The sequence below is a fragment of the Zootoca vivipara genome, chromosome 15, assembly GCF_965207765.1.
Source record: "Zootoca vivipara chromosome 15, rZooViv2.hap1.1, whole genome shotgun sequence".
Lineage (NCBI taxonomy): Eukaryota > Metazoa > Chordata > Lepidosauria > Squamata > Lacertidae > Zootoca > Zootoca vivipara.
The window spans coordinates 19849194-19871835 of NC_142598.1; the positions used below are offsets into that span (position 1 = coordinate 19849194).

Genomic DNA, 22642 nt, shown 5'->3' on the forward strand with positions numbered 1-22642 from the left:
ATAACAGTTGCAAATATTAGACACGGCTTGCTTTTTAATTTTTGTTCTTGAGAATCTGTGTGGTAAAGTCGATGAGATTTGGGAGGAACCCACCTTCAATCCCTGTTCAGTCATGAAGCTCATTAGGCAACCTTAGGCCAATTGTTCTCAACTTAGTTTACATTATAGGCTGATTGTGAAGACAAGATGGGAGAGTAGAGAAAATAATTCATTGGAGGGTATGTTAAGAATAAGGTTTTAAAAAAGGTAAAGGACCCCTGGATGGTTAAGTCTAATCAAAAGAGACTATGGAGTTACAGCGCTCAGCTTGCTTTCTGGCTGAGGAAGCCGGGGTTTGTCCACAGACAGCTTTCCGAGTCATGTGGTCAGCATGACTAAACCGCTTCTGGCACAATAGGACTCTGTGACGGAAGCCAGAGCGCATGGAAACGCCGTTTACCTTACTATCGCAGGGGTACCTATTTATCTACTTGTGCTGGCGTGCTTTTGAACTGCTAGGTTGGCAGGAGCTAGGACAGAGCAACAGGAACTCACCCCATCATGGGGATTCGAACCGCCGACTTTCCGAGGCTCAGTGGTTTAGACCACAGAGCCACCCGCTCCTCTATGTTAAGAATAGGATATAACTATCAAAACTCCTTTAACCCTCTGTTGAATAAATAAATAAATCTAAACCTGGGATCAACTGCAACACAAAAGTCATACAAATATATTTCCACTAGATATTAAACATAACACATTTGCAGATTAAAAACCATGGCTTCACTGATAATTTTCCTTTTCCAGTAGTAAAAATATATATCCACTCAGATCAATGGGATCAACAACATCCCAGATGTAAGGAAGAACAAATGGTTGATTAAAATTGGTGAGGTTTTGATGGGTGGCAGATTGGGACTAAGTGCTGGCAGTCTGCAAACGACCGGAGTCGTTCTAACAGGTTGCACTTTTACAGAAGTCCTTTACTGTACAGTATTTTATTCAACTATCGTTAAAAGCCACAGAAGCAGAAAGAGAAAGGGAAAAGGGGGGAATGGCACCCCTAGAGGTTACACGGATAACGACAAACTGATCCTCCGCGGCTGCCCCCCCCCCTTCAAGGAGTTAAATAGCCACTTCTGTGTTTTTATTTTCTTCCCGGAACCACGTGCGTTTCTCCCGGTTTTTCTAAACGCCCCTTTGCACACTTACAATTTGCGGCATAGATAGGCTCGACCACGCGGTTGCCATTCTGTGCACACCTAGAAGTGGCGGGGAAGAGACAGACAAAAGAAAAGAGAGACAGAGAAAAGAGGCCTGTTGCACCCGGGGCGATTTGTTGCTTCGATGGGTGGGTATACCCTCCCCAGCAGGGGTGCCAAGTTGAATAACACATTTGGGGGTGGGGCAGCAGGTAATCCCCGCGTAATTAAGCACATGACGCAGCATACACACACTTTTTGGATGCTAAGATCCATCAACTTGGGGAGGTGGGGCTGGCTCCCTCAAATAATTTATGGGGGGGGCAAAGGGACATCGGCCCCTAGGAGCTCCTCAGGCGTGGGCGTAGGCAGGGGGGCAGCTGCCTGCCGATCCCCTCTAAATCCAAGTAAATAAATAAAAACACTTCACTAAAAGTGCAAATCGTAGAGTGGTTTGGACAGATTTTTCTGAGCCGTTGGAGTCAAAAGAACATTTAAAACAACTTGTTGTGGAGAGAGATATTTCATTCCGAGTCAGGCAGAGGATGATAACAGGTGGTTGTCCTGCCCCCCCCCCCGGCGCCATAAATCCTCGCTACGCCCATGCTCCCAGGTAACTGTATAAGAGGCGGATCTCCCCTCCCCGCCAGCGATCCACAGTGGAATCGCCCTCTCCAGCCTCTCCTTGCCTCTTCCCACCCCCGGTGGCTGGGAAGAAGATCCACCCTTCTTTCCTCGGTGGATTCTGCCAGCCAGTGGGGGTGGGCGGCCTTCCCCTTCCGCTATCCTCTGGGCCGCATGACTGACAGAGGCGGCGGGAGGAGCCCCCCAGACTCTCCTTTTCTGCGCAACTTTAAGAGCGCGCCTCTCCCCGGCGCGCGTCTCGGCGGCGGGGCGGCACTCGGCGCGCGTCTTCCTGGCGCACCGCTCGGCAGGGCCACGGCCTGGGAGGCGGCAGCAGGTACAGAAGCGGGAGGGGCGGGCTGTGGGCAGGCCGGGGGGGGGCCCACCGGCTCGGGACACCCCCCCAAACCCCACCTATGTCCGAAAGACCCGGCGGCAGCCCGCCAAGCCATATGTGGCCAAAACATCCCGCGGCCACCACCGGGGACCAGCCGGGCGCAGCAGCAGAGCGCCTATAAATAGCCGGAGTCGTCGTCCTCCCTCCCTGCTGCTGTTGCGTGGGAGGGAGGGAGGAGACGACGCCCCCCCCCAAACGCGTCGAATTCGGGAGCCCCTTGGCTCGTGCGAAAGCAGTGGAGCCCCCGACGCGTGTGTGGCAATGGCAAGATCAGGCAAGGCAAGGTTTGGCTGGAGAGTGGCAGGGCGAGACACGCAGCCGGAGGGAGCCTGCCTGAAAATGGGACCCTGGAATAACAATACCCTCCAACATTTCTCCAGTAAAAATAGGAACGTCCAATTCTATTATTATTATTATTATTATTATTTATTTATTTATTTATTATTATTAATTTTATTTATGTCCGCCCATCTGGCTGGGTTTTCCCAGCCACTCTAGACAGCTTACAGCACATATAAAAACTTACTAAAACGTTAAGCATTTATTTATTTATTTATTTATTGCCTGCCTATCTTACAAGGTTGTCCCAGTAAGTATAGTTTCTAATCTCCTTCTTCCGGGGGTCACATAACCCCATACCCTCTGACATTTCTCTGATGAAATTAGGGACATTCTGGGATCAAATCAGATTCTGTAAATCCGGGGCTGTCCCTGGAAAATAGGGACACTAAGAGGGACTGGAATGGTCTCCTTTCAGACATTTTATCCAAACTCCTCCTGGACCTCTTCAGCAAGCAACCTGGCGCCAAAGAGCTAGGCAGGTGGCTCTCCCCCTCCCCAATTCCTCTTCTGACAGGGAGATAAGTGGGGGGGATGGGCGGTGGACCTTGCCACCTTAAAAGCTTTGGGCATTACAAGAGGCGAGCAAGCAGGGCCATGAGGAAAGTTTTTGGCAACCCTTGTGGGGTGGGTGGGTGGGTGTAGAAGGGACGCCTCTAAATAAATCTCAGTGTCTTGACAATAAGCTGGCCAATAATAATAGTCTGTTAACGTACAGTAGCAACGTGCTTCAGAACTTGGGAGAGGGGACTCTGTAACTGCTTGGCATCCCAAAATGAGCATCGGACCATCCTGAATTGTTTCCAGCAACTTGTCTTGAAGCATGTTTAAATCTTGTTTATGCACAGCAGGCTAGTTGTGCCCAGAAACCATGTGGCTTTGTGATGCATGTGAGGTATACACCTTGGGGCCCATACAAGCTACATTGGTACTGTCAAATATGTTGCTTTGATCACCTCTGGATGCAGCAGCAAATCCAGGGTTTTGGAAACTGTGCTGTTTGATGGACTTTCACCCTATTTTTCCTGACCCAGGAAGAGAAGAACCTCCTGCTCTTTATGCCAGAATTGGAGACAGTTTCTCTTTGCCTTTTTTTTTTGGTTGTTGTTGTTTAGTCGTGTCCGACTCTTTGTGACCCCATGGACCAGAGCACGCCAGGCACTCCTGTCTTGCACTGCCTCCCGCAGTTTGGTCAAACTCATGTTGGTAGCTTCGAGAACACTGTCCAACCATCTCGTCCTCTGTCGTCCCCTTCTCCTAGTGCCCTCAATCTTTCCCAACATCAGGGTCTTTTCCAAGGATTCTTCTCTTCTCATGAGGTGGCCAAAGTATTGGAGCCTCAGCTTCACGAGCACTCAGGGCCTTTTTTTACTTTATGCTATTCCCAATAACGTAAGACAGTGAGTCACGAAGTGGGTGGGTTGCCATGCTGCAAGAGGGAATGTTAAGCAGTGAAATGGGGTTGGCAGGTCAGTGTTGCCGGTTTTCTCAGACGTGCTCCTGCCCGTCGACAGTAACAACCAGAGCTGCCAGCTGACCAGAGGAAAACAGCCCAATTTGTTACTTTTGCAATAGTGTTCCTTTAAAAAGGAGAACAGCAAGGGCCTAAGCATTCTTGCTACCGTGTTTCCCCTTTTTTAAGCCGTAGTCATAAAGTAAGCCATGGCAGGATTTTTGAGATTTTTAAAATATAAGACATACCCCGAAAATAAGACATGCAGGCACCCAGCAGCGAAAGTGGGAACGGGGCCGAGGATGCCTTTGGCGAAAAGTTGGGGGGGGGGGTCGGGAAGTTCCATTTGGTGTGGGGGGGAGTTGGAGGGAGGGAGACACCGCTGACCGGGCTCGTTGCCTCTTTTTTCTATTCACGTTGTTTGTTCCTGTAAAATGCCCGCAAGCCGGCTAAGCAGGAAAGAAAGGGGAGAGGACTTGCGCGTTTTCCCTCCCCGCCGACACCTTTTTCCTCTTTCTCTCCCCCCCCCCCCGGAAGCTTCCTCAACCCGTGCTGGGCGCCGACCCGGCAGGCTGCTTCTTTGATCCGGCGGCCTGCCGGGTCGGCGCTGATCAGTGCTGCGCGGAGCACTGGATCGAGGAGCCGGTCTGCAGAGTCAGCGCCCAGCAACGCCGTGGGAGGCGATGCTCTGTGCGGCGCTGCTGGGCGCTGACTCTGCAGACCGGCTCCTCGATCTGGTGCTCCGCGCAGCACTGATCAGTGCCGACCCGGCAGGCCACTTCCTTGAAGCCCCGCTGCTGCCGCCAGTCCCCCGAGCTGCGCTTCAGCTCAGGGGACTGCCACACGCCTGACATCAGCGGGGCCGGAATCCGCTCCCCGCTGCCTCTGGTTTCAGCCCCCGCGCGCCTTCTCCCGGGGAGTCTCGGTGCGGCGCTTCGCAGGCGGCCCCCGCGGGAAGCCTGCAGCTACGGCAGGGACCTGACCTAGCAGCAGAGGTGGCGGAGGTGGCCCTCCCGGGCCATTTTCACGTGCCGCAGATGGGAGTGCATTGATTCCTGCAGGTTGCACGCACACGCCCTGCCTGCTCTCCCTGCAGCCCAGAACTGGCGGCTGCTGCAGCGCAGAGCGCTCGGAGAGCCCAGCAGCGCCGCGGAAGCAGAGAGCCTGCAAGGAGGGAGGAGGAGGAGGACTCCTCTGTGCTGCTTGGCGGTGGCACTTTAGCAGCATGATCATGGACACCCCGGGGTAGGGGCCCTTCCTGGCAGGGTGGCTGCGGCCCCTCAGCACAAGCCGAGACCCAGCGCTGACGGGATGCCCCCTCCTCAGCCCAGCCTGCTCCATCTGAACGCGGGGAGGGAAGGAAGGCATGGGCGTATGTGTGTGTGTGTGTGCACGCGCGCACGGTCTAGCCCGCCACAAATTCTGAGGGACAGTGAACTGGCCCCCCACATTAAAAGTTTGCTGACCCCTGTCCTGGACAGTGTTGCATGCTCTCCACCTGCTCTGGCTTCCCATATATTACCAAGAACAGCTGTAAGGTACTGTAATAAGAATAATAAAAAAGACATCCCCTGAAAATAAGACACCGTGTGTTTTTTTGAGGAAAAAAAGTTATAAGACGGTGTCTTAAAAAAGGGGAAACACGGTAGTTAACGTGTCCCAGCTGACCAAAGTAAAACCGCCTCGTTTGCTCCTATTCCTTTATATTGGTATACCAGTTTCTGGATGCCACAGGAGGGGAGAAAGCTCCTGTGCTCAGGTCCTCCTTGTGGGTTTTCCATACGCATCTGGTAGACCACAGGATGCTGGACTACATGGGCCACCCTTCTTTTTTTTTAGCATTTGCTTCATTTGCAGAAATCAGCAAACTTTTGTTTTAGGGCATGGGCATAAACATTCTCACCTGCTAATGGCTGCAAATCATGTTGCTGTTAAATGCATAGAAGCAGGACCTGGTAGAATGGTTGACAACCTTAGCAGCAATCTAGGTAAAGGTAAAGGGGCCCCTGACCATCAGGTCCAGTTGTGTCTGACTCTGGGGTTGCGGCGCTCATCTCGCTCTATAGGCCGAGGGAGCCAGCGTTTGTCCGCAGACAGCTTCCGGGTCATGTGGCCAGCATGACAAAGCTGCTTCTGGCGAACCAGAGCAGCGCACGGAAACGCCGTTTACCTTCCCGCCGGAGCGGTCCCTATTTATCTACTTGCACTTTGACATGCTTTTGAACTGCTAGGTGGGCAGGAGTTGGGACCGAGCAACGGGAGCTCACCCCATTGCAGGAATTCGAACCGCCAACCTTCTGATCAGCAAGCCCTAGACTCTGTGGTGAAGTTTTTTTTTCTGGTGAAGACAAGGATTGGGGAAAGTACTTCTTTGCTGAATGGGTGTGTGTCAAACTGCTCTTAATAGCACCAGGAGTGATAAAAAGAGGGCAAGCAGCATACCCTCTAGGAAGCACTTTGAGCCTTAAATAAAGACAAGGATCGGGGGGGGGGGGGGCTTGAGATGATGGAACCTTTCTTTACCTTCTCACTAGAAGGATGCTCACTGAGTGAGGAGGGGCATACTGTGCCATCTGAGCCTAGAGGTGCAGGTGATCAGATGTCAAGCAGATGGCAGAACCTCTCTTTTAATCTGCTGTAAAGAGATGTTCCAGGAGGTGCAACTGTATTGTGTAGGGACAGGGTGGGTAAAAATCAATGTGTTTTTTTTAACAAGTCGGATTTTTAAAAATTTAAATCAGACCTTTTTTTATTTAAATTGGATTTTTAAAATAAAATGCTTTTGGGAGGAAAAATCTTTCCAAAGATAGTTTTCTATTTAAGTTACATTATAGTCTAAAGGCTATTCATTAGGAAATAAGGATTTGTTTTATGTTTTTCACCTGTGCTAAAACTCAGTCTAAGGTTTTGTTTTTAAAAAATTGTTTAACCACATTAGTTAACAAACATGGATACATAGGCTTTAATGTTATTGTTTTAGTTAAATAAATTGTTACTAAGGAAATGGTTATTTTTCTCCTTCCAATAAAGCACAGCAGAAAAGTTGTCCAAATATAAACAGTTAACTTGTTAAACCTCACAATAATTTCATAATCATCGGTCTATGTATTTCTAATACTAGAACCAAATCGGTAATTTTTGATATAACTGTAAAAACTGTAAAAATTTATTATTGCAAAAAAGAAACCTTCAGCTGCTTGTAAATATTAAGAGGATACCAGCAAGAATGAGACTTTATGTAAAAAATTTTTTGATTTGAATCAAGTCCTACTGACTTGTGATTTAAATCGATTTGATTTAAATCAAACCCACCTTGTGTAGGGATAACAAAAGTTGCACCTGCCAGAGCTTCCTCTTCTATACAAATGTTTAAAGAGACATGGTCCTTCCCACCTAAACTCCAGATTGTAGTAATGATGACAGTGGGGAGAAATCCCCATTGTGACTGCAGCTACATGCCACCATTATGACATTTGCAGACGGTTTTATTTATAAAGCATGTGATGATGTGGCTGAAAGGCTGAGGTGCAAACCAGAGAGGTCTCTGTGTTCCCCTCTCCTCTTTCAAAAACTCGATTGGTGGCCTTCTTCATCAAACCACTCCATCTTGCTTTGATATAGGAACAGTAATACTGGGCTCTCTTGTTTAGACTTCAGAAGTTAAAGAAAGGAGATTCCAACTAAAGACCAGGAAGGACTTTCTGACAGTAAGAGCCGCTCAGCAGTGGAATGGACTCCCTTGGAAGGTGGTGGACTCTCCTTCCTTGGAGGTTTTTAAGTAGGGATCGGATGGCCATCCGTCATGTATGATCTAATTGAGATTCATGTACAGTGATGCCTTGGTTCTAAAACTTAATCTGTTCTGGAAGTCCATTCCAAAACCAAAGCTTTCCATAACCAAGGCGCACTTCCCCATAGAAAGTAATGCAAAACGAAATTAATCCATTCCAGACTTTTAAAAACAACCCCTAAAAGAGCAATTTCACATGAATTTTACTATCTAACGAGATCATTGATCCATAAAATGAAAGCAATAATCAATGTACAGTGGTGCCTCGCAAGACGAATTTAATTCGTTCCGCGAGTCAATTCATTTTGCAAAAAATTCGTCTTGCGAATCGCGGTTTCCCATAGGAATGCATTGAAATTTTTTTTTTGCCCATAGGAACACATTAATTAAATTTTAATGCATTCCTATGGGAAACCGCGATTCGCAAGACGAATTTTTCGCAAAACGAATTCGTCTTGCGAGTCACCGTCAGATCGCAAGACGCATTCGTCTTGTGAAAAATTAGTCTTGCGGGGCATTCGTCTTGTGAGGTACCACTGTACTGTACTATGAAATAAATAAGACAGTATTGTACATGATAAAAATGAAAATTTTAATTTTTTTCTTCCCTACACTGATGATAGTCATTGTTTGGATGGGGGGCTTTTATCCATTTCCACAGTCACACAATCAATCAGTAGCTGAACTGGGTTCCACACAAATGAACACACAAAAACAAATGAACCGGAAAAGCTTCAAAAACAAAAACGCAAAATAAATAGCAAAAACAAAAGCACCAAGCTTAATCCGTTACGGCAGTGTTTCTCAACCACTGTTCTGCAGCACACTAGTGTGCCGCGAGATGTTGCCTGGTGTGCCGTGGGAGAATTACTTTATATATAGTCAATATAGGCACAGAGTTAATTTTTTAAACATTTTCTAATGGTGGTGTGCCTCGTGATTTTTTTCATGAAACAAGTGTGCCTTTGCCCAAAAAAGGTTGAGAAACACTGCGTTACGGAAGTCCGTTTGACTTCCGAAATGTTCAAAAACCAAGGCACAGCTTCTGATTGGTGCAGGCGCCCCGGAAACAATAGCCGACAACCGCATCAGACGTTTGGCTTCCAAAAATGGTTCGAAAACTGGAACACTTACTTCCGGATTTTCGGAGTTTGAGAACCAAAGCGTTTGAGAACCAAGGTACCACTGTATTGCAGGGAGTTGGACTAGATGACCCTTAGGGTGCCTTCCAACTCTACAATTCTATGGTTGAGTTTCATGCTTGTTTAGGCTTGGATTGGTTGTAGGAGTTGTTTGGAGCCGGCTGCTCCACAGGCATCTTCTGCAGTGCTTATGCTATCCGCTTGGTGGCACACAGCGGACTGAATTGGATAAACTGATCTGAAAGGGAAGGGGTAGTGCAGAGATGCGGGTGGCACTGTGGGTTAAACCAGAGAGCCTAGGGCAGGGGTGTCAAACTCAAATTCATCGGGGGCCGCATCAGCAGTTTGGTCACCCTCAAAGGGCCGGTAGTATCTGTAGGACTATGTGTCCACTCTTTATTATCATAAATTATTGTCACTGCATTCAATTATTACTGTTTTTTGTAATAATGTAAGTAATAACTAACATAGTCAGAATAATGGCAAGTAGATATTCAAATGTACAATTATTGTACAATTTATTGAAAAAATGATTTTTGGTAACTGCACTGGGTGGTGGAGGCTCGCTAGGGTTTCATGCAGGAGCTTTGCAGAGCTACTGGTACCTGGAGATGCTGGGGTCCTTCTGCATGCAGGACAGATGTTCTGCCAGTGAGCCACCACCCTTCACCAAAGGGACTGGCTGAGGTTGACTCACTGGAGCTGTTCTCCTGGTTCCAGGGTTTAAGGGCCAGAAGTATAAAGCAGCATTCTACCGTGTTTTCCCTTTTTTAAGACACCATCTTATAACTTTTTTTTCCTCAAAAAAACACAGGGTGTCTTATTTTCGGTGGGTGTCTTTTTATTATTATTACTGTAAGTGGTTCCAGCAGCACGTGCAGAGGTTCAACTGGACCTGTCTTTTTTTCTTCTTTTTGGTACCAGGTGAAAACGTTGTATTACCCCAGACTTTTTAGATGTGGTTTTATGACCATGTTACTGCTGATTTTTTTTTAAAAAAATGTGTTCTCCTTTAAAGTTGGTTTGAATGAGGCTCGGGGCGCTCTGCGCACGCTGCTGGGTGCCGACCCAAGCCTCTGGGAGCCGGCAGGAGGAGGAGGAGGCTTGCCGGGTCGTCACCCAGCAGCGCGCGCAGAGCGCCCCGAGCCTCCGGCAGCCAGCAGCAGCAACACTCCCAGAGACTCGGGGTGCTCCGCGCGCGCTGCTGTGTGACGACCCGACAAGCCTCCTCCTCCTCCTGCCAGCTCCCAGAGGCTTGGGACGGCACCCAGCAGCGCACACAGAGCGCCCCGAAGCCTCTGGAAGCTGGCAGGAGGAGGAGGAGGCTTGCTGGGTCATCATTCAGCAGCGCACGCAGAGTGCCCCTAGCCTCCGGCAGCCAGCAGCAGCAACGCTCCCAGAGACTCGGGGCGCTCCACGCGCGCTGCTGGGTGACGACCCGGCAAGCCTCCTCCTCCTCCTGCCGGCTCCCAGAGGCTTGGGTCGGCACCCAGCAGCGTGCGCAGAGCGCCCTGAGTCTCTGGGAGCGTTGCTGCTGCTGGCTGCACTTTGAATCCTCCTGCTCCTCCACGCGGCGCTGCTGGGTGCTTTGTCTGTGCTTCAGCAGCAGCAGCCGTAGCCGTTTCCAGGCGCCGAGCCGTGGCAGGAGGAGGAGGATTCAAAGTGCTACAGAGCACTGCTGCGTCGCTGAGGCTCGGGACTCTCCGTGCGGCGCTGCTGGGCGCTGACCTGGCAAGCTGCCTCCTCCTTCTCCTGCTGTGGCTCGGGGTGCTCCACGCAGCGCTGCTCCAGCCGCCTTTCTACCCCCCCAGGCCCCAGCTGTTTGTCGGCGCTTTGTCGGCACGGCGCTTCAGCAGCAAGGTCCCGCTGCTGGGTCCCGCTGGCTGGGGCGCTTGGCGGGCCACATGATGAGGTCTGGCGGGCCGGATTTGGCCCCCGGGCCTTGTGTTTGACACCCGTGGCCTAGGGCTTGCTGATCAGAAGGTAAACTGTGTTTCCGTGCGCTGCTCTGGTTCGCCAGAAGCGGCTTTGTCATGCTGGCCACATGACCTGGAAGCTATACGCCGGCTCCCTCGGCCAATAACGTGAGATGAGCGCCGCAACCCCAGGGGTCCCTTTACCTTTACCTTTAGTCCCTGTGTCCGCGCTACTGCGCATGTGCCCCACGGACACAGGGATTGGACGCACATACGCGCGTACGTTCTCCCCACCCCCCCAACCCCCTGAACGGTGTTGAGAGGACATAATGGAAGGCACCATTGGGGATTCCCCCCTCAAGAAAAAGTAAAGAAAGAAGGGGGGTATTGTCCGAAGAGGAAAGGAGACAAAATTGCGAGGGAAATTGGCGACGGTTTGGGGAGGGGGGGAGAGTCCGACTCTGAGGGGAAGGGGGAGTTGCCCCATGTCGGACCTCCTGCCTGCCTCCTTCCCTCCCTCGCCCTCCCGCCCTTCAAGCTCTGGCCGCCACTCCCCGCTCGACTGGAGGGAAGCACAGCCGCAACTTTCCCCTCTCACGGCTGCTGCTTTTTCCCTTAGCTCGCACAGGCAGCACGTGCCGGAGAAACCCTGCTCACTTCTTTCTCTCTCTCTCTTTCTCTCTCGCACACACACACACACACAAACTGCCCGCTCGTCGCCACAGCAAACCACCCAGGGGGAGCCTGGGGCCCTCGACGCACATCCCCGCCGTCCCAGGGCTTCCCCTCCGTTCCCGCCCGGCTAGCGCCCGTTTACTTAACGGGCTGAATGACACTAGTTAATAAATAATAATAAAGAAAGGTGATCAGGGTAAGAGACAAAAGATCCTTTTAGGATAACACTGAACTAGAGCTTCCTGGAGCAGAGATTTTCAGACTGGTCTGTGGTCCAATGATGGTCCAATCAGGTATTCTGCAGAAAAGTTGTGAAATGGTTTTCTAGCTATTCTATCTATCATCTATCTATCTATCTATCTATCTATCTATCTATCTATCTATCTATCTATTTTGATGGTGGAGATTGAGGCCATTTTGACCAAGGCTCACAATGTCCTGGCCTAGAACCATCAAGAGTAAGCCCCATATAAAGCACATTACAGTAGCCCTGATAGGAGGTTACTGGTGGAACATGCAGGACAATGGTTTGGTGCAATCGTTACCATTGATCTGTGTGCTCATCTGGCAATCAGGTTTTGCAGGGTTTTTAAATCTCACCAAACCTCTTTGATCACAGAGATAAGGGTGGGACAAAATAATTGCAGGTGTTGCAGGTTCTGGGCAAATCACCTCCCGCTCTCTCCAAAGCCATTATTTGTCTTCAGCCTTTCTTTGGCTTGTTGTACAGTTTTGTTCCAGCCAGGAGAAAGGGGAGAAGCATTTGAAACAGCTGCGACTCAGATGATTTATGAGATATTTGCACCATTTAAAAATCATTGCTCTGTAACTTACGGCTTGTTTTTGCTTAACTTATGTTCTAGTGTAGTGCCCTGTAAATCAAACTGCTAAACAGCGTTATGAAATATAATGCTGTGGTTTGGACAATTGAGTAGAAGGACTTTTTCTTTTCTTTTTCCATACATTCTGGCAGTTTAAAAGCGACCCTCTTGGATTTGTTGGGATGCTTTATCTCTTCTTCTCATTTAAGCTCGAAAGCTTCTGCCCGCAATCAATGGACTGTTACAATTCTACATATAAGGCGTCTTGGTCAACTAATACCTCGGCCTCGCTGATGTAGAATCATAGAATCATAGTTGGAAGAGACCACAAGGGCCATCCAGTCCAACCCCCTGCCAAGCAGGAAACACCATCAAAGCATTCTTGACATATGCCTGTCAAGCCTCTGCTTAAAGACCTCCAAAGAAGGAGACTCCACCACACTCCTTGGTAGCAAATTCCACTGCCGAACAGCTCTTACTGTCAGGAAGTTCTTCCTAATGTTTAGGTGGAATCGTCTTTCTTGTAGTTTGAATCCATTGCTCCGTGTCCGCTTCACTGGAGCAGCAGAAAACAACCTTTATCCCTCCTCTATATGGCATCCTTTCATATATTTGAACATGGCTATCATATCACCCCTTAACCTTCTCTTCTCCAGGCTAAACATGCCCAGCGCCCTAAGCCGTTCCTCATAAGGCATCATTTCCAGGCCTTTGAGCATTTTGGTTGCCCTCTTCTGGACACGTTCCAGCTTGTCTGTATCCTTCTTGAACTGTGGTGCCCAGAACTGGACACAGTACTCCAGGTGAGGTCTGACCAGAGCAGAATACAGTGGTCCAAAAGAAAGCAGAACAGTACGTTTGGCACCAACGTGGCTGCAGGAGTTGCTGGAAGGAGGCGTACAAGGCACCATCCAACCATTGTAGGGACTCCATTCCATTCCCCCCCCCCTTTTTAAATTGATTTTCCAAACACATGTAGTATAACAAAAACACATCCACACACAAAACGATGCAAACACAACAGAAAAATACACATAAAACAAAAATCTATCTTTACAAATTCTTATTTTTTCTTTACCATTCTTTACCATTTTAGGGTGACTTCCTTGAATCTGCGCTTCATTGTAATTCATCTTTAGTAACTTCTAACTCCTCATTATGAATCTTTTTTAAAAAATCTTTTTTATTAAAATGAATCATTTTTTAAAATCTCCTTATCTCATTTTCTACTTATTCACCCTTTAGAATCTTGTCTTCATATTGTCTAAACTCTTAACATATCTTACATTACAGCCTATAACTTCTTCCAAGTCTGTATTATAAACCTCAAGTGTTCCAATGTTTCTTTAAATATTCTTTAAATTTCTTCCAATCTTTTCCCACCGTCTCTTCTCCCTGGTCGCGGAGTCTCCCGGTCAGTTCAGCTAGCTCCATATAGTCCATCATTTTCATCTGCCATTCTCCAACAGTTGGTATCTCTTCCATTCCAAATTTGCCTTTTCTTCTCCTGCAAGGCAGCAGAGGTTTAGGATTAAGGCTGGGCGATATCGGCCTTTCAACATTGCGACGTATCAGCAGCCAAACATTGTGATGTAGTGATAGATCCATAGCTGCCAAGTCTCCCGTATTCTCCGGGAAATCCCCGTTTTTCCAGCTGTTCTTAGCTGAAAAAATGGATTTTTTTGTTTTTTCCTGGTTTATTCTGGCACGGTGGCCATTTTGGAACTGGGCGGAGCATGCTCAGAAGCGACTTTTGATGCTGCTCCGCGCGGTTCCAAAATGGCTGCAGTGCGACTTCTGGCGTGGCGGCCATTTTGGAACTGGGCAAAGCAGCATCAAAAGTCACTTCTGAGCATGCTCCACCCAGTTCCAAAATGGCGGCAGCGCTACTTCCGGTCTGCTACTTCCGGGCCGGTCCCTTATTTCTCGGACAGCAACTTGGCAGGTATGGATAGATCACGATGTTGAAACACAAAGGGAGGAACAAGCTGCTTCGGCCCAGGCCCTGCAAAGCGCTGGGGGGCGGGGGGGGCAACCACCCCAGCGCCCTCAGTGGGAGCAGCGATAATTTCACAAGGCTGGGCTGATGCAGTCAGGGTGGATTTGATTTAAATCAAATTGATTCAAATCACAATTTAAATCATAATTTAAATCTCTAGTCAGTAAGACTTGATTTAAATCTTCTTCTTCTTTTACAGAAAGACTCATTCTTGCTGGTATCATAATTTTTACAACCAGAGTTAACTGTTTATATTTGGACAACTTTTCTGCTGTAAAAATAATCATTTCTTTGATAACAATTTAAATATTTCATTGAACTAAAACAATAACATTATAGCATATGTATCCATGTTTGTTAACTGATGTGGTTAAACAATGTTTTTTTAAAAAAACAAAACAAAACCTTAGACTGAGTTTTAGCACACATGGAAAACTTAAAACAAATCCTTGTTTCCTGATTAATAGTCTTTGTTCTATAATGTAACTTAAATAGAAAACTATCTTTAGAAAGATTTTTCCTCCAAAAGCATTTTATTTTAAAAATCTGATTTAAAAAAACACCAATTTAAATAAAAAAATCCGATTTAAATTTTTTTAAATGATTTTTTTAAAAAAATAATAATTGATTTTTATCTACCCTGCCTCTTACAGAATCACTTTTATCTGCATATAAAAAAATTAAGTCATGCCATGCTAAGGAAAATGTTTGGTTTTGATTGACCGATAAAGAAATGAATTGGAGTTATCGTTTCTGCAGTGTTTCCAATAATTTTTATGCCAGAGGTCTAAATTTAGGTCAACGGTAGCTTTTCCCTGTTGCAAAATATTCAGCCTGGTTGCAAACAGTGTAAATGTTATGAATTCTTTGGATTCTGCATTAATGTCTTTGAAAACAGATAATAAAAAATGCTTGGCATTTTTTGGCAGTATTTTGTCCCCCTTCTGTCTGGTTTAGAAGCAGGATAGAAACGTTTTGAATAAATGAATGTTTAAGAATGTGAAGAGTTCAGCAATACAACCAGGCGCTCAAGCGATAGATGAGTGTTAGGTTTGATTAGTGATGATGACATTGGGTGGTATATTATTATTATTATTATTATTATTATTATTATTATTATTATTATTTGAATTTATATACCGCCCTATACCCAGGGGTCTTAGGATGGTTCACAGAATATAATCAAGATATAAAACTACAAAATACCTAAAAAATTAAAAAAAACCCAATACAGTAGTCACATTTTAAAAGGGCATAGGATGTCAAACAGATCGACCAAAGGCCTGGTTTAAAAGGAACATTTTTGCCTGGTGTCTAAAAGTGTATAATGAAGGCGCCAGGTGAACTTCCCTGGGGAGAGCATTCCACAGGCAGGGAGCCACTGCAGAAAAGGCCCTCCTCGTGTTGCCACTCTCTGGACCTCTCAAGGAGGAGGCAGATGAAGGAGGGCCTCAGAAGATGATCTCAGAGGGTCCTGTTAGGTTCATATAGAAAGAGGCGGTCCTTGAGGTATTGCGGTCCTGAACCGTTTATTAAACTCATTTTTACTCCAAGTAGACCTTTTGAAATTACTGGACCAACCTTAGACATGTTAATTTATTTCAATGGGTCTACTCTGAGTAACACTTAATTGAATACCCCCAATTGTGTTGAGATGGCTTCTTCATGGTCCTCCTCTGCAAGAGGGTCCAGAGAATAGCAACGTGAGAACGGGCCTTTCCTGCACCGGCTTCCCACTTGCGCAATCCCTAGAGAGCAGGGCTGGATTTAGATTTGATGAGGCCCTAAGGTAATGGGGCCCTTTATATGGCCAGCTGTCCTTTGTCAACAACAAATTGTCGTCGTTTTTTTGTGTTGAATATATGCTATATGGTAATTTATGGACCCAATAGGTATCTAAAGCCATTTGCACAGAACAATTAGGAGCCGCCTACACAACACAAAACACTGTTGCTGTATGTAGGTTTTATTTTACTTCTTTTTTATCTTATACAGCAGGCATGTCCAACAGGTAGATCGTGATCTACCGGTAGATCACTGGACATCTGTGGTAGATCACCGGTAGATCAGTGGCTCCCCCCAAAGAAGCTAGAAAACTTTGGCTGCCCTAAAAAAAGTTCAACATCATTTCCCTGCACCTCTAAAATGACCTGAACCACAAAAAACAGGGCTTTCCTTCCAAATAAAAAAGCTCAACATCGCTTTCTTCCCTAAAGAAGCTCAACAACAAAACAGGGCTTTCCTTCTTAAAAAAAAAAAGCTCAACAACTTTGACCTGAACCCCAAAAAGGAGGGTAGATCACTTCCAGTTTTTAACTCTGTGAGTAGATCCCTGTCTCTTGGAAGTTGGCCACCCCTGTTATACAGTATTTTGGAAATGTACATCCAGGTTTTTTTTTCCTTTAAAAATTTTTGGGGACCCCAAGAGATTGGGGCCCTAAGCTATCGCTTGTTGCTTATACATAAATCTGGCACTGCTAGAGAGACTTGCCTGGCACCTTCATTACAGATCTTTAAGCACCAGGCAAAAACAGTGCAAATAAGTTTTGATGGATGTAATAATGGAATACTGAATGTTTTAGTTTTTGTAAAATGTGCAGGGATTTATGATACGCACGTATCAAAACTTATTTGCACTGTTGAATTTATCTTGATGCTGCCAACGTTTTCATGTATACAGTAAACATTTCCCAATCTTCTCTAAACGTATATTCTCTTATTCTATACGTTAAATCTGTAAGCTGCGCATATTCTGTGAGTTTAAGTTGACATTCTTTAATTGGGACTTTTATTTTCCACAAGTGTCCTGATTTTATAGGGACAGTACTGGAATCACAGAAGCCACCCCAGTGTTTTTATTTGATCCTGGAATATCCCAGTTTCCCTTTTTCCTCCCCTCCATCTCTTGGAGAACAATTACGGTAAAAGTGGTGTGTGTGGATAGGTGCAAAAACAGAGTCCTGTTTATACTGAAAATAAAATACCTGCATAAAAAGAATTTTACAAGGTGGGTGTGAGGGTTCCCGTTTCTCTGCACTTAAAAAAGTGTTGTAGTTCTGTGGCTTACCAACATTGCCATGTTTTCCTGGAGTACCCATGCAATCCACACTGTAGGACATAATTTCTGTGGGCATTCCAGGATGTGTGATGCAGCTGAAAAGCAACGGAGACTCTCAGAGTCTCTTATTTAAGTGCACAGAAAGTCACCCCCACCCCTAAATTTCAGGAAACTTTGCCCATCCATCCCAGAGTCATTGGGGGTATCTTTGCCTCCCCACAAATTGCCAAACGACAACAAACTCTACTAAAAATTGCAGTGCGAGACTAATAAGTCTCAGTTCATTAATCTATTGTTGATTCAGTTCTCCAGTAAAGTTGAGCTCTGGCAACTGAACCAACCGTGAAACTGAAAATGGGCCGGATTCAGCTAAATAGTTGCGCAAGCGGGAGCCATTGCAATGAGTCCTGCTCTCCCCACACTTCCCCCAAAATTGGCTCTGAGGAAGGGGGTCAGGAGAACCACTAGAAGAGGTTGCAGTGGGGTGTGTGTGTGTGTGTGTGTGTGTGTGTGTGTGTGTGTGTGTGTAAAATTGTTCCATTAGCCACTCAATGCTTGCAATCATGGAACAAACATAGGGGCACAATGTTTAAATTCCATCTTATATTTTATACTTTCTCTTTTAGAAACGTACAGATTGTATATTAGAGAGAAGCTCTTGAGAGCAAGAATTCTCCAGGATGTCGTACCGAAAAGAACTAGAGAAATACCGAGATCTCGATGAAGATCAGATCCTTGGAGCACTGACAGAAGAAGAGATCAAGATGTTAGAGGATGAACTGGTAGACCTAGACCCTGATGTAAGTGATTTTAAAGGACAGGCCATGTGATACTTCTTGAATTGTGTGAAAACATCTACGTCGGGCATGCTAAGCAATGAAATATAAATAAATAGGAGACCCTTCTGCTACGCTTTGCAGTGGTAGACCATCTTTGGATCTGCTTGGGCTTTGCTTCGCCCTCTCCCCCCCCCTCTCCTTGGACATGAGCCAGGTTTGATACACAGTCTATTTTGGAATCTTACACCTTCGCTGTCTGCTTAATTTGAAGCAGACTCTTCCCTGCAAACGCCGGCACCTCGCTCTGTTTGGTGGTGTTAGGAATACTAGAATTGCCCCCTTGGTTCAGATCATAGAGTCATAGAATCTTGTTTAGATTTTTCCTTGGTGGGTACTCCTGGTAAAAAGTTGCTGCTTTAATTCCTTTTGATTATCTACTGTTGCTACTGGGAAACTGAGACATGGTTCAAATGTTACGTGAAGGAGCCTTGGGCTCCCCTTTCGCTCTTCCCCTCCAGTACACCTGCGAGGAGAAGATTGGAAGTACAGTGGTGCCTCGACTTACGAATGTAATCCGTTCTGAAGGCACCTTCATAGGTCGGAACATTCGTAAGTCGAAAAACCCCATTGGAAACGCGGTTTCCCATAGGGTTGCTTTGGAAACGGAAAAAAATCGTAAGTCGAAGCAACCCTATCTAAAAATTTGTAAGTCGGAAAATCCCTGTCTAAAACCGCCGCGGTTTGCTTTTGGATGTTGAGACATTCGTAAGCGCATGGCCATTACCCCCATTCGTAAGTCGAATAATTCGGTGGTCAAGTCGTTTGTAAGTTGAGGTACCACTGTATAGTACAGTCGTACCTTGGTTGTCGAACGGAATCCGTTCCAGAAGTCCGTTCGACTTCCAAAACTGTTCAACAACCAAGGTGTGGCTTCTGATTGGTTGCAGGAGCTTCCTGCACTCAGTCAGAAGTTGCGGAAGCCACGTCAGACGTTTGGCTTCCAAAAAACGTTCGCAAACCAGAACACTCACTTCCAGGTTTGCGGCGTTCAGGAGCCAAAACGGACGAGTAACAAAATGTTCAACAACCAAAGTATGACTGTAGTTTGTTCTGTGATGCTTCCCCAGTGTGACCACGTCGTTGCCATCTGGAGAGGCACAGCACAAAAAAAATAATCCAAAACGTTTGTGCTATAAAAAGTTGCAGGATTTAAGCAGGAAGCTTCAGCGCAAAGTTGTATGTCGACTCCGAAACATTTAGAGATGCAGAGTATTGAAAGGGGGATCGCATATAACTGGCACAATGCCATTGTTGGCACAAAACATCAGAAATGCACAAGAAATTGAACATCTGGAGGGGCTCTAAGGTTCTTTTGTATTGTGCTAAACTCTCTCTTAGAGACCTCTTTCATACTGAGCTGCAAAGGTGTGCTGTTTTCTTTGGGGGAGGGTGATGCTACTTTTGTGTGTTTCCACTCGCCTTCTTCCCCATGTACAGTAGGAATATTTGCCAGTATGTAAATACCACAAAAATGTCCATTTTCTCCATGCTGTTTTCGCCGCGCACGGAAGCCAAATTTGTTAAGAGGAACTAGCAATTTCTGTGCCAGAGACAGCCGTTTTTCGGGTAGGGTTGAAATGTAGACCTCCTACATTTGTGATGGGATAACCCCAAATTATACACAGTGGGTGGAATTCAGCATTCCATCAATGCAAGCGTTTTGGCTTGTGAGATGGAACGATCCTCCCCCCCTCGCACCCTTTTCAGGGGGGTCTCCCACCCACTCCCAAGCCAGTGTTTGGGGGGACTTGACAGAAGGAGAGGGGGGACAGAGCCCCATTGCACAAGCCCTTCTGCAGGGCTTCTGCTGGCGGCAGCAGCGCCACCTATAGGGGGCAGAAGGGGCTTCAGGCCCCTCAATATCTGTGGGCAGGCGGCTGAGCTCCAATATTGAGGGGCCCCCAAACAGACTGGCCTTCCACCAGCAAACATGCCCTCCATGCTGGCGTGCCAGACAGGGGGCAGGATGCGTGGAAGATCACCTTCCACGCTCCCCATTCCCCGCCACCGACCCCCAGATTGCGTATTATGTGCATATGACGTCCCGCAATGCCGGGCCCCCTCAATGTGGGGGGCAAGCAGGCGCCCCTGGCTGACAGGACCGATTAATTGAACCCCAGCCAGAGAGGGGAATGAATTGTGGATTTGTTTTATTTTTCAAGCTACCTTCTCAGTGCAATGTAGCTAGAAGTCCTGTGAGGACTAGGCTCCTTCAGGGATATTTCAGGAGCCTTCCCTCAGTGTGAGATCTTAGAAGTCTTCCCCTTAGAGATCTAAGGGGAAGTATGTTGGTAGCATGCCACCCACTTGCTTCCTAACAAGTAAACCTGCCACCAGCTCCCCCTGTTCCAGTCGGCATGTGCAAAGAGGTGTCTTTGCCACGCAGACATTTATTCCAGTTCCTCTGTACTGACAGGTCAGAACAGTGGCAACAGATTTACTCACAGATATTTATTTTTATGTTTTTGGGAGCCACAGTGATGAGCTTTGCGTGCCGAGGCACCGAGAGGACCCCCCCCCCCCCATAACTCACACAGACACCATAATTTTTTCTTAAGGTTTTTGGCATTAAAATTTGGCCACCACTTTTTTATTAAAATACAATCAATTAAATGTGAGTGGTTGCTTAGTCATTGGTTCCCCAGCCATCTGTCTCCCGCCTGGGACAGATCTGACTCCCTCTAGCCTAGTAGGGGAGTCAGTAAGTAAGCACCCCCTGAGAGAGGACGGGGCAGGGGACCACAAGCCCTTCTTTGTCCTCTCCCCAGATGCTCCCCGAGGCTCATGCGTGGTCCTGACCCCTAGCGGGGATAAACCGACAAACATGTGGAGCCCGGGATTCCTTTATCGGAATACTTCTAGATGGCAGCAGCAATCACATGAGGGTCAGGCCCAGCCAAAATCCGTACCCCTCGACCAATTATTTGAACCAATGACTAACCGCAACCTTACAAGTTGTGACTAATTGCAGCATGGTAGGCAAAAAACCACCTGGCACCAGCCAATCAGCCAAGTGGCAAAATTCCTACCAGGCCCCTGAATACAGGCGACCCCTAGACAGGCACTGCAAGGTCAAGCAAAGGGGCCTAAAGAAAGCGGAGGGTGGGCGGGAGATTCGAAGCGAGCAGCAAAGAGGTAGCACAAACTGCTCCTTCAGCTTAAACCAAGCAAGGGCTGTCAATCAATAAATTGCAACAAGGAAAAATTCCCGGCAACAATTAAACCACCAATCAAAGCCAAATATCAGACCCACCCCCCAAGGCCCTGGGTCGTCTTGTTAGCCCTGCCGCAACCCATGCTCTCTTCTATGGAGAGAACCTACTTTCCTGTGGCTCCCTGACTGAAACTGCCTGGCATTCATGGTGGGAGATACAAAACCAGTAAAGATGGGGGGAATGGAATGATATATTCTGGAAAAGGGTCATGGCTGGCTGTGTGGAACCCTGGAGAGGATCACTCTACACTGCGACATTTTGTTGCAGATTCTACTTACCTCTTTAAAAAGAACTTACCTGGTCATCTTCCCTACACTGGATACAGTCAAATGCAGGCATCCCCAAACGGCGGCCCTCCAGATGTTTTGGCCTACAACTCCCATGATCCCTAGCTAAGAGGACCAGTGGTCAGGGGTGAAATTAAAACATCTGGAGGGCCAAAGTTTGGGGATGCCTGGTCAAATGGGTACACTCCGTGTGTGGTGTTTCAGTGGTATCTTATATTTAAGAATACGGGCAGATGAGTGATGGTGATGGTGCGTTTTCCCTCCCCTTCTCCAAAATCTAGAATGCATTATTGCCTGCAGGAATGAGACAGAGAGATCAAACGAAGAAAACGCCCACTGGCCCCTTTAAAAGAGATGACCTACTCGCCCATCTGGAGAAGCAGGCAAATGAGATTGAAGACCGAGAAGATCTGGTTCCTTTTACAGGGGAGAAAAGAGGTATGAGACTATGCCCGGGTGTTTCTCAAGTTTCGGCTATGTGTTCTCTGGATTTTAAGTTAGCCCCGCCGAGTGAATCGAGGTGATGTTGAAGATGAAGTCCCCTATTTCATATACCGTTCATCTCAGTGATGGTTGCTCAGGCAAACTTCCCACTGACTTGGCCCGGTTCGCACATCACATTAAACCATAGTTCTCAAAGCAAACCATGGTGTAATGCTGCTATTGCGGCTACTCTTGAGTGAAGACACCCAAGTCCGCTGTGTCTTTAAGAGTTTTCTTGTGCATAGCATTTACAGTGCAGAGATTTCAAAATTTATTTTCTGCTTGATCTCGAGAGGCAACCAGGGAGCAGTTGGTTCTTTGTGAGGCCTAAATTTAGCCACACTCAACCTTCGAGCGGCTTTCGAGATAGTGTGGTCTTTGTTCTCCTCTCCATTCTGCTTTGCAGGGGCAGCAAGGACAAAA

General features: G+C 47.0%; 1 protein-coding gene across 3 annotated transcripts in view; it reads left to right on the top strand.

The window, feature by feature from the left end:
• Positions 1–1832: 1832 nt before the first annotated feature.
• TMOD1 (tropomodulin 1) overlaps positions 1833–22642 on the top strand; it is a 38715-nt gene continuing 17905 nt past the window's right edge. Inside the window, exons 1-3 of one of the 3 annotated variants that reach the window (XM_035141177.3) lie at positions 1833–2142; positions 18022–18195; positions 22018–22174. In XM_035141177.3, coding sequence (XP_034997068.1) covers positions 18076–18195; positions 22018–22174 — 277 coding nt within the window. In that variant the 5' untranslated portion in view covers positions 1833–2142; positions 18022–18075. The remainder of the gene's footprint in view (positions 2143–18021; positions 18196–22017; positions 22175–22642) is intronic. The other 2 variants (XM_035141178.3, XM_088658315.1) reach the window with 2 other exon arrangements.